We start from the raw sequence: 18,783 nt of genomic DNA, 5'->3' as shown, positions 1-18,783 counted from the left end.
TAGAGTGGAGACTGCGAGCCAGGCCTTCTCATCCAACATCAGTGCCTGGTCTCACAAATGCGCTTCTGGAAGAATGGTCAAACATTACCATAGACGCACTCCTAAACCTTGTGGAAAGCCTTCCCATAAGAGTTGAAGCTGTTATAGCTGCAAAGAGTGGGCCAACTCAATATTGAACCCTACGGACTAAGACTGGGATGCCCTCAAAATTCATGTGCATGTAAAGGCAGGCGTCTCAATACTTTTGGTAAGAAAGAACAAAACCAATTAAAATATTTCCCAACTGTAAAGTGGTTCTAAAGGCCAGTATCAGCTCCCCCACCCCCCAAAAAAATACTTGACTACCTCATTTTTCAATCCAGCACTGTGCCTGAGAACAGCATCGCTGCTCTCTCTTTTTCTCCTTCCAGGCACAGAGGCTCCTGCTGCTTTCAAACAAATGATCAAATCCTGTGAGGAGAGAGCCGAAGGCGGGGCTGAGCCATACTGTGTGTGTCTATGGATACACACAGCCTGGCTCAGCAGCGAGCCCACTTGCCTGCCCCCATAGCAAACGGCTTGCTATGGGGGCATGTACAGATGAGGAAGAGCCAAGAGAGCCAGAAGGGGACTACTGCAGAGGAGGTTTAGGGCCGATCTGTGCAATAACATTGCACAGAGTAGGTACAGTAAGTATACTATGTTTATTATTTTAAGGGGAAAAAACAGGGCTTTTACAACCACTTTGAGTTAGACCCATAAATAGTCAACACCCTGCCTCATTACTTTCCAAAAGCCCCAGATAGAAAGTTAGACACTTTGATTTTAATGAAGATTTTCAAGGCTAGTAAAACATCTTTGTTTCGCAAACTGTAAACTAACGGGTTTAACATGGGTACAACAGCAATATAAAGTAAAGACAACAACTTGTCCTGTTCCTCAGACTGCTCAGTCTCTGGTTTCATGTACTGGCTGAGAGATGCTCCACAAAACAGGATTACAACGGTAATGTGTGAGGAGCAGCTGGAGAAAGTCTTCAGTCTACCTGCTGTTGAGTGGATCTTACAGATAGCAGTTATAATACATATGTAAGAAGCCAATATGAGTATAAAGGGGATAAAACCAAATAGCACACCTTCAGCAAATATTATTGTTTTTATATGCATTGTATCATCTGAGGACTGTTTCAGAATGGCCCTTAAATCACAAAAGAAATGGTTGATAGTTTTACTATAGCAAAACGCTAACTGTGACATCAAAAAGGAGTGCATTACTGCATTTATGGCACCAATAACCCAACAAGCTGAAGCCAACATGGCACCTGTCTTAACGTTCATAATGATGGAATACTGAAGAGGAATACATATGGCAACATAACGATCATAAGCCATGGATGTAAGAAGTAAAAAGTCTGTATTTAGGCAAAGGACAAATATAAACATTTGTAATAAGCAGCCTACAAAAGAAATATTGTAGTCTCCTTTTAACATAATAGACATTAGCTTTGGTAAGATGGCAGACACATGAATAATATCCAAAACTGATAGATTGCAAAGGAAAATGTACATGGGAATATGAAGATGAGGGAAAATCCATATGAGAACTGTGATTAGCAAGTTGCCACATATTGCCATTAAAAATACCAGAAACACTCCAACAAACAAGATGTACCATACATTTACATAGGTGGAAAAGGCCACAATGTAGAATTCCTGTTTCAATGTGGCATCTGAAATACAGACATTCATACTAGGAAAAAGCAAATAGTAATTTAATTTTGATTTAGGTTTTTCACTAAGTTTACAAAAAACGCAAATTCATGCTAGAGAAAATATATATAGTTGAAAAGACAGAGTTTATTATTTAAAAATGTATTTATAAAATAATTTCTGATCAAATTGACAATTTCTAGAATTTTATTTAACAGAAATGTACAGAAATTAAAAATAAATCCTTGTAACATGTAAAAAATCTGGTAAATTTTAGTTTGATTTATTGCAGTAAAATAAAAAAAAATGAATATTGACCATTTTAGGAATACTTGTATGAGGATGTGTGGATGGTCCTTTGAAATGTAAGATCACAAATAACTGATTACCCTGTTTCCCCAAAAATAAGACCTAGCGTGATTGTCGGTGATGGCTGCAATATAAGCCCTACCCCCCAAATAAGCCCTAGTTAAAGTCCTTGTAGGTCTTGTTTTCAGGGTAGGGCTTATTTTCGGGGAAAGAGGGTAGGGCTTATTTGGGGGGTAGGGCTTACATTGCAGCCAACACCGACAATCACGCTAGGTCTTATTTTCGGGGAAACAGGGTAGGAGTATCCAAAAGGACGCGGATCTGTATACACGCTAATACAATGATCCACATCATAATAATCTGGCACTTGATAATAGTAATGCTGGGCATGGTGCATGGTAGTGCATGGTATGAAACTAACATCCAAGGCGCAAACAAGGGCTCAAGATGCTCAAGCATAAAGTATTTCCCTTGATCGGTATTTTTGCTTGCACGTGATTGGATGATAGAAGACAGCAGGGGCTCTGCTCATTCACTAAGCTATGGGAAAAAATCCTTTGCAAAGGGAAAATTCCCTTTACTAAGTGAACAGTTTATTTCTCTTTAGTAAATCGCCCCAAATGTGTCCCAAGAATAAGAGAACTCTGTAGGCTTAGACAGGAGTTGAATCTGTCACTGCACATAAAAGTATGGATGAGTATAGCTGACTTAAAGACATCGCTCAGGAATTATCAGAAACAAATGAACAAAGCCATTGGCTTGTCTATGATGAGTTCATCTGAAGAAAGTCCTGTGGCTGTGAACAGAAAGTTTTTAATGAAGAAAAGAAAAAACAGGCATACATTCTGCCTTTTCAGTTTAGTTTCATTGCAGCATTTACTGTATTCTTTTAGGTACTGCTCACATTCCCATTTTTAAACCCGCAACATTGCAAACCCATTTCATCATCTGGCCCTTCAGTTAAGTTGAATGTGGAGATGAGTTCAAACCATGCCTTGACTAATGTGCTGCTATTGGCCTTTGCACATGAATAGGCCTCAATATACCCATACATATTCAAAATGTATGACATTTTCCTTTTTCATTAAATGAATCACATGCGGAAAAAGGCTAGATGAAGGAGTACAGCCAATGTAGTCTTGGCTGATCTCTCTAAATTGTGCTGCTGGTGTATTTATCAGTTTCTTCACTACAGAAAGCACAACTAAAAAAAACAGCATAGAGCATACCAATACTTTCTAACCAAGGCTTGGTTCACACTGCCACGACCCAGGCGACTTCCGCTTGACTTTGACGCAACTTCGGCCAACTTTGAAGAAACTTCAGGGAATGCCTGTGTAATCTTCCTGTAATGTAGGATCCAAATCACAACAATTAAGATGCATCTCAGACTTGGGTGCAACTTCCATTCAATTCTATAGGCTGAAATCAGACAGAAGTCAGACCAAAGTAGTGCAGGAACCATTTCCAAAGTCAGACCGACAAGTTGGACCAGTTAAGATGGCTCTTATAGGGAAACCATACATTTTTACATGTCATGTGACATGTCGCACTAGTGTGAACCCGGCCTTATGCTACAAACTCTCATCAGTGTCTCTATATAGTCATTCTGAAAGGAAAGTGCAGGAAAAAAACAACCCAAATTTGTTTTTCTTATTGTGATGTTCAGCCTTACAAACACCAGGACAAAGGCAAGAGTTAACTCAATCAGTGAAGCTCCATACCATGTCAAAAAGGCATTCTGGCCATTGTATGCCATTGTTTGTATTAAAGAGGCCAGTAGTAACTGTTTAGGTACCCATAGCCTGCACTTCACATTCACAAAAGTAAAAGTTGAAGTTGGGGTTTACTTTCAAATGGGGTCATTTTAAGATTACTTTAGCACTCTATACACTCAGTTATCTAAATGCACAATGAATTAGATTAACCAGAAAGTGTATTTATGTTTGAAAACTTCAAGCTTCCTCTAAAATATATAGGGTAACAGCCATGAAAGCTTTCTTTAAAGGGGAGGCAAGATGCAAATGATAAACAAATTGAATTATATGTAAGGGTTCCTCATCAACTTTACATATTTATCTATCTGTTCTAAATATTTTTTTTTTTTCTGGAGCTGGAAATATGTTGAGTTTAGTATAAAAAGACCATACAATATTACCATCTGTGCATTCACAAAACCAACTCTGAATTTTTTTTTTAATTATATGATATTATTAAGTGACTGATTTTGCCAACTAAAAGCTAACACATTTTTGTAGCAATTCCCAGTTAATTAGAACGACACACGTAGATTGCAGATGTACGCTTCTCATTTAAACAGCTGTACAAAACAAAAGAGAAAAAGTGTTCGGGATTTAAATTCTAAAATTACCTTCTATATTATGCAGATATACAATGCAGTTGTGAAAATAAGTTATATTTTATATTATTTGCCTGTATAATATTGATGTAATTTCACTTAGGTTGCTCTCCTTTTGCCATGTCACATTAGTATTGTAGCAGGTGAGATGCATTCAGCATTACCTTAATACTGTTGCAGTATCCCAAGAGATATGCCTCTTAGTTTAAAGTTTTACTGAAGTTCTAACTATCTTGCAACAATTTGAGGAGTTCAATGTAAATTTACCAATATATCATTTACAGCTTTAAAGTGTAAGTTTACCTTTACTTACACCTTCTAAAATTTATAAAACATACAGTAAAAACAACACTTATAAAAAGTTCCAATATTTATAAATTAAAATATTCTTATTATGACATTGATTCCAGCAAGTCATTTTATCTTTACAGACATAGGCTTTATGTGTGTGCAGAATACCAATGGCAGCCAGGAAAATTAGCTGAGGTCTGAAGGACATATCAAAGTGAAGAATCCTGAAAATGAGAACATTAAATTAAAGCAAAACTCTGAATACTCCAAAGTTACCCATGCTCCATTGCTGCCACATGGACACCAAGTAGTGGCAGTACATACGGTAGCTTTGCTGTTTTCCTGCAGCTCAGTAGTTCTCAATCTTAGGCTTCTATAATCTGCAATATTTTTTTTAAGCCTGATGTGCTGCGCTATTCTTCAAACAAACAAATTACTTTCAAACCATATGTGAAATTCATAAACATATAACCATAATAAACAATTGACTCTTTGCATAGTAATACAATATATATCATTAGAATAATTAAAAAAAACAACACACGTGAAAAGTGAATATATACGATTATGTAAAAAGTCCAAATTTAAATAGTTGTGTGTATCCCATGCCAAGTGAGTCTCCACCACCACGTATTCACATCAGAAGGCATACCAAAAATAAATGACCTTAAAGTTATAAAGAAGTCATATAACGTAAGGAACAGCTGTTCTTTGGTAGAATTCACCTGTGGTGTACCAAACAGGTGGCCACAAGGATGGGAATATGAACCAGTAACTAACTCCCACCATTGCAACATCCAGAAAATGTTGAAAAACAATAAAGCCGAGCGCGCCACATAGTGTAAGGTCCAAATTATATTTTATTCAAATCAGATAAATGCACTTACATGTATGAAAAATCAACAGCTCTGTATATAGAAAGTTCTATCCGCAAGTTCTATTCCGTAAATGTAGTGATGTCACGGAATGCAGCTCCACCTTACATGTTTCATAAAAAATTACGTCTTTCGAGGCACTTGAAGAACTTTGGTATTTCTTTTTGAAAGCCAGAGAATTTCTAGATTTAATATATGTTTATTTTCATGAACTTTATCCAAATTGTCCCGCTACAGACCTCAGATCAAAGTGCACGGTGGATTAGGAGCCTTAGTGTATGCCTGCAATAAGGCTTGTTGACAGGTCCTTATTAGGGCTTTACATGTATGATTATTGCTTTAACTATCTGTGATATATCAATAGTTGTTGGGCTTAGGAATTTTCTTGGTGATTAGGTAGGAGAGGCAGGGTTGGTCCTACCATGGGACCCAGTGATGGCTGTCTCCCGAGATTTGCCTGTGAGACTGCATCAAATGAGTGTGCAATCCATGCTGCCTGTGAGACAGTTTCACACTGAGCAGATCATTCTCCCTGTAAGAGCAGCTCAGTGTGTGACACTGTCATGTAATATAACTGAATACATAGAGAGACCAGCTGTCAGAATTGAGCGTTGATGTCAGGGATGGGCGGGACTGGATGGGCGGGACCCAGCAGCTATCAAACACCCACCCAGATCACATGGGATGTGATCTGGGTGGGCTGCTACGTGTATGTGGCCCCGCCCCCTTTCTTAAGCAGCCCAATCATTGGCTGGTGTTTGATAGCTGCTGGGTTCCTCCTTCCCCTGGGTCCCACCTCCGGGTCCCGCCCACCCCAACATCATCGCTGAATTTTGACAGCTGGTCTCTCTCTGATTGCAGTAATATTACATGTCAATTTTCAGTCAGCGTCAATATCCCATTGCTCTATCAGTGCCACCTGTCAGTGCCAATCAGTGCCAATCAGTGCTAATCAGTCCCACCTGGCAGTGCCAATCATTGCCACCTGTCAGTGCCAATCAGTGCCACCTGCCACTGCCAATCAGTGCCACCTGTCAGTGCCAATCAGTGCTTCCAATCAGTGCCACCTGTTAGTGCCAATCAGTGCCGCCTAATATCAGTGCCAACCAATGCCACCTATCAGTGCCAGTGTTTCCAATCAGTGCCACCTACCAGTGCCAATCAGTGCCTCCAATCAGTGCCACCTATCAGTGCCCATCAGTGACACATATCAGTGCCCATAAGTGCTGCCAATCAATGTCCATGAGTGCCACCTATCAACACCCATCAGTGCTGACTACCAGTGCTGCCTATCAGTGCCCATCAGTGCTGCCAATTAGTGCCCATCAGTGCTGCCAATCAGTGCCACTAAATACTGCCAATCAGTGCTGCCTATCAGGGGGCGATTAACTCAGCAACCAGGCACATTTTCCATGTGGGGCAGGCCTGGTGGGGCACAACTGAAATCTGTTGATGTTTATTAATTCCACATGCCGATCTTTAGTTTAATAGGTAATCACCACACTACCATTTACAATAAACTACTGGAGGTAAAATAAGCTAACTTACTGATCAATAACTTAACAATAATGGTGGAATCCTCTAATGTATGGAAATCTCAATAGGCTTCAATATTACGACAATACCGGTCTCTGGTATGCAACTTCCTCATATAATACACATCAAACTGAAAATAAGACGTACTGTATAAAATAAAACTTAGCAGGGATGATAGAAACCCCTCCTATAGATATTGGCTATAAAAAAAAGTCTTCAACAGTTTAGGCCAATATGTATTCTGCTACTTATTTTTGGTTAAAAAACAAATCACAATAAGCATATATTGATTGGTTTGCATAAAAGATTTATGGCATTTTTCAGATTTTCTGATAAATTTAATTTTAGTTACCATGATATAAAATAATGAATGTGGGGGCCTTTTGGTGGGCGTGATTTATTTTGAGGGGGGGCAGCATTTCATTCTTGGGCCCAGGAAGCACAATGTCTTGGGGCAGCCCTGAGGAGAGGGGTGAACAATATGGCGCTTACAATTATCATATCATACTTTTGTAATTCTTCTAGGTGATCAATTTTTTTGTGATCCAGAAGGATTTAAAGTGATTGTAAAGGATAGTTTTTTATTTTTTTTAAATAACAATCATGTTATACTTACCTCCACTGTGCAGCTCATTTTGCACAGAGTGGCCCCGAACATCCTCTTCTGGGGCCCCCGGCGGCTCTCACGGCTCCTCCCCACATCAGATAACCCACTAGGAGAAGCGCTCTCCTGAGGGGTTACCTTGCGGGTGTGCTCCCGAATCCAGCATTTGCGTCCACAAACATGAATCCCGTCCTGCCCGTGTCTGTGGATTCGATTGACAGCAGCGGGAGCCAATGGCTGCACTGCTATCAATCTATCCAATCAAGAGCCAGGACTCCGTGGAGAGAGGTATAGCACATCCCTGCCGAAGACATGAAGGAGCTCAGGTAAGTAAAATGGGGGGCTGGGGGGCCGGTGACTGCCAGGTGTTTTTTCACCTTAATACATAGGATGCATTAAGGTGAAAAAACACGAGGGTTTACAACCCCTTAAAGTAGTCTCTTTCCACGTTTCTTTTCTTTTTTGTTGCATTTTAATCTGTGGTGACGTCTCACCCTATGGGTGAACACTAGGATCACTAAGTTGTTGGCTCCCACAACCATTTTTTTTTCTTTTTGCCTACAGTTTTTAGTTGCTAGTATCCATGAGGATCTAAGGACAGGTTTGAAAAACACTAAGCTATAAGTGGCCTAAAGATAGCACCGTTATTTCTATGTGAGCTAAACTTTCTGGATTTCTTGTCTGAACTGCATTCTCCATACATTACATCTTTATAGAATATCCAGTAGTAATCAAGTGTTAATCTTATTGTTTTACAAAGATCTTATTTTGGTACACATGTAAGGGGGGAAGGGGGGTAGGTTGCTGGTGTTTGTTTGTCACATCCTCAAACTCATTGGGCACCATGTGCAGGTCACATGGAAAGCCTACCATGGGTTCTTCTGGGCAATTTTAGGCACTTGCCTTTGCTTTTCTTTGTGCCGTCTTCACCAATGCCCAGGGACAAGGCTAAGGCTAAGACTGCCGTGGGGAAATACTCAACCTCAAGACAGGTCTCTAAACTTAGAGATGAACGTACATGTACATTGACATCATAACTGTTCTCCACTTAACTCTCGGTTCTCTGTGCCAATGTACACCTTCTCTGTAATTTACATTTAGGAGGGACATGCTAAGCCAATGTCCATCTGTCCAGCATTTTCTACTACTCCCAAGTAGTGGAGTGGGACCCACCATGCACTTTGTGCAGGCTCCATACATGCACTTAACTTAACTCTTGAACCTCTGTATCTGTACAGAGAAACCTACAGAGATACCTCTGTATCTCTGCAGTGCATTCCACTCCCGTTGCTCTGGGAGGCAGACTGATGGAAGAAGGATTGCCGGCAACATCTCCCTCACCGTTAGAGGCTGTTCCACCTATATAAGTTACACGCCATCGATAGGCTGCTTGTTACACTTCCATTACCCAAGGTAACCACTTGTGACTTCACACTACTTCACTCCACACCAATGTCTTCATACCCCAATGTGTTAAGACCCAACTGTTAACTTTATGTGTGTCGTTTACATGTGATACACCTCTTTAGTAACTCCAGACCAGGCAAGGACAATGGTTCAATACTTTACTTAGGTAAAGTGCAAATAAGACATCTCACAGCCCCACAGATAAAGGCGTTATTCATTCCTAATTCCCTAACTATAACTATAGGCTGCGTGCTGCCCTGGAATACCTGCTAAGGTGTAGTTCAGCAATTACAGTCCTTCAGAGGCACTCTCATGCAGCTGTAAGTCCTTTGGAGGCATACTGCAGTGCTGGTGTCTTCAGGGTAAACCCCAAGTTCAAAGTCTCTACATGTGAGCAGTGATTCACAACATCCTTCTGCTTCTCCGGGTCTCATCCTCCATCTCAATTCTTTATAGGTCTCACAACTCACAGCTGCACTAGAACTCTCTCCCAATGCTGCTCATAGTGCTTTGCTCAGGGGAAACGACACTGAGCTGGACCAATGACCCAATTTATATCTCACAGGCCAAGTGGGCTGGACCAAGGAAAAAACCCACCAAAAACCAAGAAACCTGCAGTAACTCCTACCCTCCCAGCCAGGACAGCAGCTAACTAGATATTTTATCCGGCCCACACACATATAAACAACCAAATAACCATTTAAACCAGTTGAAGTGATATAGCTATTTTAATCACTTCAATACCAGGCACTCTTACCCCCTTCCTGCCCAGGCCAATTTTCAACTTTCGGCGCTGTTGCACTTTGAATGACAATTTTGCGGTCATGCCACACTGTACCCAAACTTAATTTTTATCATTTTGTTCACACAAATAGAGCTTTCTTTTGGTGTTATTTAAGCACCACTGGGGTTTTTATTTTTTGCTAAATAAATGAAAAAAAAATGCAAATTTTGAAAAAAAATGTATTTCTTTTTTTCTGTTATAAAATTTTGCAAATAAATAATTGTTCTTCATAAATTTAGCCCAAAATGTATTCTGCTGCATTCCTTTGGTGAAAATAACCCAAATCAGTGTATATCATTTAGTCTGTGTTAAAGTTGTAGAGTCCACAAACTATGGTATATACTGTATCTGAAAATGAATCAATCCTTGATGTACTGACATCTCATTTCTTGAGGCCCCAAAATGCCAGGACAGTAGAAATACCCCCCAAATGAACCCTTTTTTGGAAAGTAGACAGTCCAAGGTATTTAGTAGAGGGCATGGTGGGTTTTTTGAAGTTGTCTTTTTTTGTCATATTTTTTTGAAAAAATAAGAAATTAAAAAAAAAATAATTCACAATTTTTTTTTCACATACTGTCACCAGTGCAGTACAGCATCATCATATAACTGGTGAGGTGGTGATCAGGGACACTGACTGGTGGCAGTATTAAAAAAATGTTATAATTTTTCAAAAAGTTTACTTTTTTTAATTATATTTTTGATTTTATTTTTTAGGATTTTATTAACACACTGTGACCAGAGTAACATAATGTTACCAAAGTAACATGGTACTGCTCTGGGGAAGTGATCAGGATTTTTTTTTTTTACACAGCATTTTACTGAATGAAACTGATTTATTACATCTGTTTTGTTGTGACTAGCTATGATTGGCCAAAGCTAATCACATGGTACAGATAGGCTGTGATTGGCCCTGTCTGTACCATGTGATAAAATTGACCAATCACAGCTAGCAATACAGTTGTACACATTGGATGGCATGAAAGAAGGTCATCCATTGTGTAGAACTGTCATGTGACCTGCTGTGATTCGTCACAGCGGTCACATGGTAGCGGCAATGAGCCGGTACTCTAACTGGTCATTGGCTGCATTCTGTGGACATGACCGGTGACAGATCACACTGTTGCACGGCCCCACAGCCATGTAATAGGTGCTTCCTGAGAGGATATCATATGACGTCCACTCAGGATAACTAAACCACTGCCCGGCCGTCATTTGTGTATAGGCCAGATGGGAAGTGGTTAAACCATTCTCCATTAAATAATAAGATAAAGTAGATATAACCCAGGCTTAAACTTTAAAGACAAAAACAGAACATTCCATAGCTCAATTCACCAACCAGTCTGCCAACTGACCAAATAAACCTTGTCCAACAGTCTGCATTAAAAACAGGGGTTTAGTTAGCACGCATTTGCAAACGCATGCATAAGCTGCAAGGCCTCATCACGGCACCCTGTGTATGCTTGCAGTCCTCACACTACTGAATTTATAAGCGTCTCCACAATGGAAGCACATGCATTAAATGGATAGATGAGGGGCAGGTGGGCCTGGAGGCAACCCAATCTCCCTTAAAGGAACAGGAGCACACTGGACACCCAGCAAGAGCACAGTGGCAGCAAAGGTGTACAGTGTGTCCCCGGACCATATTTACACCAGTAAATGTGTGCTAACTAAACCCCTGTTTTTAATGCAGACTGTTGGACAGGTTTATTTGGTCAGTTGGCAGACTGGTTGGTGAGTTAAGCTATGGAATGTTCTGTTTTTGCCTTTCATGTGATTGCCCTTCCATGGGCTCCTTGCTGTGAAGGCCAGTTATAGGTGGGGGCAGGGGCCATTTGTTTGTTACTGGTGTAAATATGGTCCGGGGACACACTGTACACCTTTGCTGCCACTGTGCTCTTGCTGGGTGTCCAGTGTGCTCCGCTTCCTTTAAGGGGGATTGGGCTGCCTTCAGGCCCACCTGCCCCTCATCTATCCATTTAATGGCAGGGGCCATTTGTTTATTACAGGCTTAAACTTTGCCTGCTCATACACATGCTGCATACTCATAAGCGTGCGCACAGGGTGTGCCAGGTGTGCCCACCCCATGTGGCACAGATTTCCCCTGTTTAGACCCCTGATATTTCACCAAAGCCCCTTAACTGAGCTCCTAAAAAATGTAAAAAAAAAAATAAATAAATAAAAAGTAGTAAAATTGTAAAAAATTATAAAAAAATAAAATAATAAAAATAAAAACTAATGACACCAGTCACTGCCCTATTGACGCCAATCTCTCCCCTACTGACAATGTCCATTGCTCTACTGATACCATCAGTATATATACTGTACATATGCACACACATGCATGTGTTTGAGCTTTGGGGTGCACACCCTAATGCAATAGGGTGTGCACACCTATGTGCATACTGTTGGTAAATGAACTCTGACTGCTCTGTGTCAGTTAGCAGCTCAACAACAGGGCTGAATTCACAGACCTGTGACATCACCTGCTGCTTTCCATTGCTTTCCCGTTTTTGGTGCTTCCTCCCATTAGCTACAACAGCCACTCACTGACACAGGGGAGTCAAACCTTGTGACCAGTAAAGAAAAAGGTATTTACACTGAGCTATTAGTGTTTTTTTGTGGAATTCTGATTAGGGGAGAATTGGGTTTCATGTGTTTTAGTAACACGAGACAGAGCTGCACTTTACATGTGTAAGAGAATGTATAAAACAATTATTTTCTTTAGAAAGATTTCCCTATGTTTTGCTAAATATGTATATATGAGTTTTGAGCAAGACTCATATATGGTTTACATAGAAATAAGAAGTTTTGTCAGTTATTTGTGGTTAAGCCATCTCCCGGAACAAGCTTCCTGTGAAGGCATATGTCTTTATCTGTAGGCAAACATCTGTTTCTTACTTACAAGAAACTTGTGGTTTGTGGTTTAAGACAGAGCCTAAGAATAAGGTTTCCTGTCCTAACTGTAAAATATGTTATTGAGAATATGCATGGTCAGAATGGAAACAGATGTTTGCTAGAGATTACTTGTGTCTTATTCTGATAACATACGGGAAGTCCCTCCTAGCCCCTACCTTTTTCCTTTTACATCTGCATAAATACTCTGCATTTTGTGTTCACTAAACCAGAGGCATTTTGATAATACTAAGATAGCTCTCCATGTGTAATCATTGAGTCTCTCTCAGATCTGACAGGTCACTGAAAAGTTCTTCCGGAATTACCTAAAGAGTACACCTGGGTGGTTATATTACCTGTTTTCCTCTTCAACATGGTGAACCATTTACATGTTCTTTACTGTTAGAGTGGTAGGGATATGGAACTCCCTTCCACAGTTGGTGGGGTCAGCAGAGAGTGTAGATAAATTTAAAAAAGAAAACTTTTAGGTGTGTTTCTTAGCGAGCGCCAGTGGCGGAATTACCAGGGTCGCAACAGTCATACTTGCGACAGGGGGCCTGGCATTCCGCCACTGTGCAGGGCCCCAGAGGGGTTGCTTGTCACACGGCTCTGAGCTGACAGCATCTATCACATGCAACAGCGCAGAACTGGCATTGACAGTTCTATCTCCCCCTCCATCCTCTCTCACACTGAATGAGACAGGACATAGCCGATCTGCTCTGTCTTCTCATCAGGTGGCACTGATGATTAGGGCACTGATTATCAGTGTAAGCAGTTTACTGACATTCTTGATGGTTAAAGGCAGTCCTTTCCGCACACAGATACAGCATGGGAGGAAAGGGCTGCGGATAACCGGCAAGTCTGTTTACATGTGATCAGCTGATCACATGGTAAAGGGCCGCTGTGATTGCACTGAATGCACGCCCCAGGGGACACGCAGGAAGCAGGGTTCTAGGAGGATGTCCATAGACACCCTCCCAAAATTGTAAGCCCGGGGTTCGGATGGAGGGGGGGGTCATCATGGTTTCTTGCACCAGGACCCTGAAGGTCCTAGTTACACCTCTGGCTAGCACAATATACAGGGATATGAAAAAATTGTAGTCACACACACTCAGGATGAACTGAATCGACTGATGCCTTTATTCAACCTTACCATCTATGTAACTACTTGCATACAAACAATAAAAGAACATTGCATCCATGAATTGTAAATTATGTTTCTGTAGATATTAATGAGTAAGCTCCACTTTCAAAACATTAAACTGCTTCCTGAGTTCTCTATCTGCAGAGATAAGAGATACATTTTTGAAAAGCTTGTAGTTTCTTCAAAATATAATATTGCCCATGATTTAAACTGTATTCAAACAATTATTTTTTGAATATGTTTGCCACCATGTTTTACTTTATACAGACTTCTGAAGCAAATCATTTTTGGTGAATATGTTGCAAAGTTTGTTACCTGGAAGTCCTGAAAGTAAGGGGTTGATTTACTAATGGCAATCAAGCTGTGCACATTGCAAGTGCTCCAGAGATTAGTAAACGAGGGAAGTGCTGCTGACTTCTATCATCCATGTGCAAGCAAAAATGCTGTTTTTTTTTAATTACTTATTTTTTTTGCATGCGATTTGGTATTCTTGACAAAGTGAAGCTTAACCTTATTTACTAAACTGTGGAGGAACTGCACTTGCAGAGTTCACAGTCTATTTGCCTTTAGTAAATCAACCCATCAGAGCATGCAATGTTTCAGGCAGACAACACTAAGCCACTGCCTTGCAAATAGCATAAGCGTTGTCAACCATCCGTGTGTACCAGGGACATGCGGTGAGGTCACTGGTGAGGCACTAGCTAGTATCAAAGCCAGATACACACAGGTTACATACGCTGCAATCGTTAAAGCAAGAGCAATAATTCTAGCACTAGACCTCCTCTGTAACTCTAAACATGTAATCTGTAAAAAATTTAAAGTGTTGTCTATGGCGATTTTTAAGTACTAAATTTTGACACCATTCCACAAGTGTGTACAATTTTAAAGTGTGACATGTTAGGTATCTATTTACTCAGCATAACATCATCTTTCATAGTATACAAAAAAAATCCAGCTAACTTTAGTTTTTTTTTAATTCATGAAACAGTTTTCCAAATAAAGGTGACTGAAAAATTGCTGCGCAAATACCATGCAACATAAAAAGTTGCAATGACCACAATTTTAATCCCTAAGGTGTCTGATATATTTATATATATTTATATATATATATATATATATATATATATATATATATATATATATATATATATATATATATAATGTTTGGGGGTTCTGATTCATTTTCTAGCAAAAAAATTTGTTTTTTTACATGTAGGATAGAAGTGTCAGAATTGGCCTGGGTGCAAAGGGGTTAAATAGCATAAGAAAGTAATATACAAATAATTATTATATATTGTTTGTAAGGTAATTTACTATATTTTCAAAAACTGTACTCAAGCAGGTGGCTTAACGGACAAGTTACTGAAGTTTGAAGTTATAACTTCAAACCAGTAATTTTGCAGTAAATAGATAAACAATACATTATTATGTTATAATATATAGCATAATAATATATGATTTAGCTTGATTAAAACAGTACCTTTTCAGCAGCAGCAGAGTCTCATTCTCCCTCTTAACTGCGTGAAAAAAACATGGGATTATGGGTAAATCTTCTACCCATAAACCCATGTTTTTTCCATCTTGTTAAGAGGGCTGGGATGGAAGGGAGCATGCCCCCTTCTATGACACTACAGTGAGAAGAGAGCCTCCACTGCAGCATTTTTATTGGACAGCTTGGACCAATGGTACTTTACCATTGGCCCAAGGCTCCAAGCTGTCCATTAAGCTCAGTGCCTCTGACAAGAAGTGAGAGGCACTGTGAGCTCATTCTCTCAGTTTGCTGCAAACAGAGTGTGCCAGATTGTATTTAAACATTTCATATCATATCATATCAAAACATTTCCCATGATACTCATGCACTCTGCAGTGTAGCTGAGCTTCATGGGAAATGTAGTTCCAAAACATCTGGAGTGCCAAGGTTTGGCATCACTGGCCTATGCCATCTTTATGTAGAGCAACAATTCTTTTTTAAGATCCTCAGAGAGTTCTTTGCCATGAGGTGCCATGTTGAACTTCCAGTGACCAGTATCAGAGAGTGAGAGCATAACACCAAATTTAACAAATCTGCCCCCATTCAAACCTAGCACCTTGTAACACTAATGAGTCTAATGACACAAGGGAGGGAAAATAGCTAACTGGGCCCTATTAGGACATTTTCAATTAGGGGTGTACTTACTTTTGTTGGCAGCGATTTAGACATTATAAGCTGTGTGTTGAGTTATTTTGAGGGGACAACAAATTTACACTGTTATACAAGCTGTACACTCACTAATTTACATTGTAGCAAAGTGTAATTTCTTCAGTGTTGTCACATGAACATATACAATACAATATTTACAAAATTGTGAGGGATGTAATCACTTTTGTGAGATATTGTATAGTGGCTTTCTACATTACTTTTGAAGGTATTAAAATCAAATTAGGGGCGATCAACAATTTTTTCATGGCTTGCAATACATCTTTATTTCTCAAACTGTAAACTAAAGGGTTTAGCATGGGGACTACAGCAATATAGAGCAAAGACAGCAACTTGTCCTGCTCCTCAGATTGTCTAGACTCTGGTTTCATGTACTGGCCAAGAGTTGCTCCACAAAAAAGGAATACAGTAATAATATGTGAGGAGCAACTGGAGAAGGTCTTGAGTCTTCCTGCTGTTGAGTGAATCTTACAGATTGCAGATATGATAAGTATATAGGAAATTAATATGAGTATGAAGGGAACAAAACAGAAAAGCACACCTTCAGCAAATATTAGTGCTTTTATATGTGTTGTATCACTTAAGGACAACTTCAGCATGGCTCTTACATCACAAAAGAAATGATTGATGGTTTTTATATAGCAGAAAGATAACTGTGACATCAAACAAGAGTGCATTACTGCATTTAAAGCACTAATAACCCAACAAGATAAAGCCAATATGGAGCATTTTTTAAAACTCATGATAACAAAATATTGAAGAGGAACGCAAATGGCCACATAACGATCATAAGCCATGGACGTAAGAAGTAAAAAGTCTGTATTTAAGCAAAAGACAAACATAAATATTTGTGTTAAGCAACCTGCGAAAGAAATATTGTGGTATCCTAATAATATAATTGAGACTAGTTTTGGGAGTATGGCAGACACGTGAATAATATCCTGAACAGATAGATTACAAAGGAAAAAATACATGGGAGTATGGAGCTGAGGGACCAGCCATATCAGAATTGTGATTAGCAGGTTTCCACATATTGCCATTAAAAGCAACAGAAACACTCCGACAAACATGATGTACCATAATAATCCGTTGATAGGAAAGGCAACGATGTAAAACTCAGGTTTCGATGTGGCGTCTGGAAAACAGGTATTCATACTACAAAAGAGTAAACAGTGAATAAAGTAAGTTACAGTAAATAAAATTGTTTTAAAATTGTTTTAAAAATTGTGACAAAATAATCACAATTTGTACCATTTGTAAATAAATATGTCAGCTATAGATAGCAAAAACAGTTTTTCCAAATTACAGGTCAAAAATAGTTTTTCTATTATAATCAACTTCTTGTATCTCATGTTAAAACCCCAGGGATATCTATCAGAAAAAAAGAATGAGGGTAATTAAAAGTTTTCATTATTTTCTACTACATTTGAAGATATACTATACAATATATATATATATATATATCTATATATATCTATATATAGATATATATATAGATATATATATATATATAGTATCTCACAAGAGTGAGTACACCCCTCACATTTTTGTAAATATTTAATTATATCTTTTCATGTGACAACACTGAAGAAATGACACTTTGCTACAATTTAAAGTAGTGAGTGTACAGCTCGTATAACAGTGTAAATTTCCTGTCCCCTCAAAATAACTCAACACACAGCCATTAATGTCTAAACTTCTGGCAACAAAAGTGGGTACACCCCTAAGTGAAAATGTCTAAATTGGGCCCAATGTGTCAATATTTTGTATGGCAACCATTATTTTCCAGCACTGCCTTAACCCTCTTGGGCATGGAGTTCACCAGAGATTCACAGGTTGCCACTGGAGTTCTCTTCCACTCCTCCATGACATCATGGAGCTGGTGAATGTTAGAGACTTTGCGCTCCTCCACTTTATTTTTGAGGATGACCCATAGATACTCAATAGGGTTTAGGTCTGGAGACATGCTTGGCCAGTCCATCACCTTTACCTTCAGCTTCTTTAGCAAGGCAGTGGTAATCTTGAAGGTGTGTTTGGGGTCGTTATCATGTTAAAATACTGCCCTGCGGCCCAGTCTCTGAAGGGAGGGGATCATGCTCTGCTTCAGTATGTCACAGTACATGTTGACATTCATGGTTCCCTCAATGAACTGTAGCTCCCCAGTGCCGGCAGCACTCATGCATCCCTAGACCATGACACTCCCACCACCATGCTTGACTTTAGGCAAGACACACTTGTTTTTGTACTCCTCACCTGGTTGCCACCACACACGCTTGACACCATCTGAACCAAATAAGTTTATCTTGGTCTCATCAGACCACAGGACATGGTTCCAATAATCCAAAACCTTAGACTGCTTGTCTTCAGCAAACTGTTTGCGGGCTTTCTTGTGCATCATCTTTAGAAGAGGCTTCCTTCTGGGATGACAGCCATGCAGACCAATTTGATTCAGTGTGTGGCGTGTGGTCTGAGCACTGACAGGCTGACCCCCTACCCCTTCAACCTCTGCAGCAATGCTGGCAGCACTCATTCATCTATTTCGCAAAGACAACCTCTGGATATGACACTGGGCACGTGCACTCAACCTCTTGGGTCGACTATGGCGAGGCCTGTTCTGAGTTAAACCACTGTATGGTCTTGGCGACCGTGCTGCAGCTCAGTTTCAGGGTCTTGGCAATCTTCTTATAGCCTAGGCCA

The 18,783-nt window shown here is 39.7% G+C and overlaps 2 protein-coding genes across 2 annotated transcripts; both read right to left on the bottom strand.

Annotated features, from left to right (window-relative positions):
- Positions 1–761: 761 nt before the first annotated feature.
- LOC141134023 (olfactory receptor 5V1-like) lies at positions 762–1,727 on the bottom strand. The gene has a single exon (XM_073623613.1). The coding sequence runs from the start codon at positions 1,725–1,727 to the stop codon at positions 762–764; it is 966 nt and encodes a 321-aa protein (XP_073479714.1).
- A 14,550-nt stretch (positions 1,728–16,277) lies between these two features.
- On the bottom strand, positions 16,278–17,240 carry LOC141134021 (olfactory receptor 1-like). Its single transcript, XM_073623612.1, has one exon. It carries the CDS (start codon positions 17,238–17,240, stop codon positions 16,278–16,280), a length of 963 nt encoding a protein of 320 aa, XP_073479713.1.
- Between the last annotated feature and the right edge of the window lie 1,543 nt (positions 17,241–18,783).

Source organism: Aquarana catesbeiana, linkage group LG03, assembly GCF_042186555.1.
Source record: "Aquarana catesbeiana isolate 2022-GZ linkage group LG03, ASM4218655v1, whole genome shotgun sequence".
Lineage (NCBI taxonomy): Eukaryota > Metazoa > Chordata > Amphibia > Anura > Ranidae > Aquarana > Aquarana catesbeiana.
This window is presented reverse-complemented; position numbering and strand designations above follow the sequence as displayed.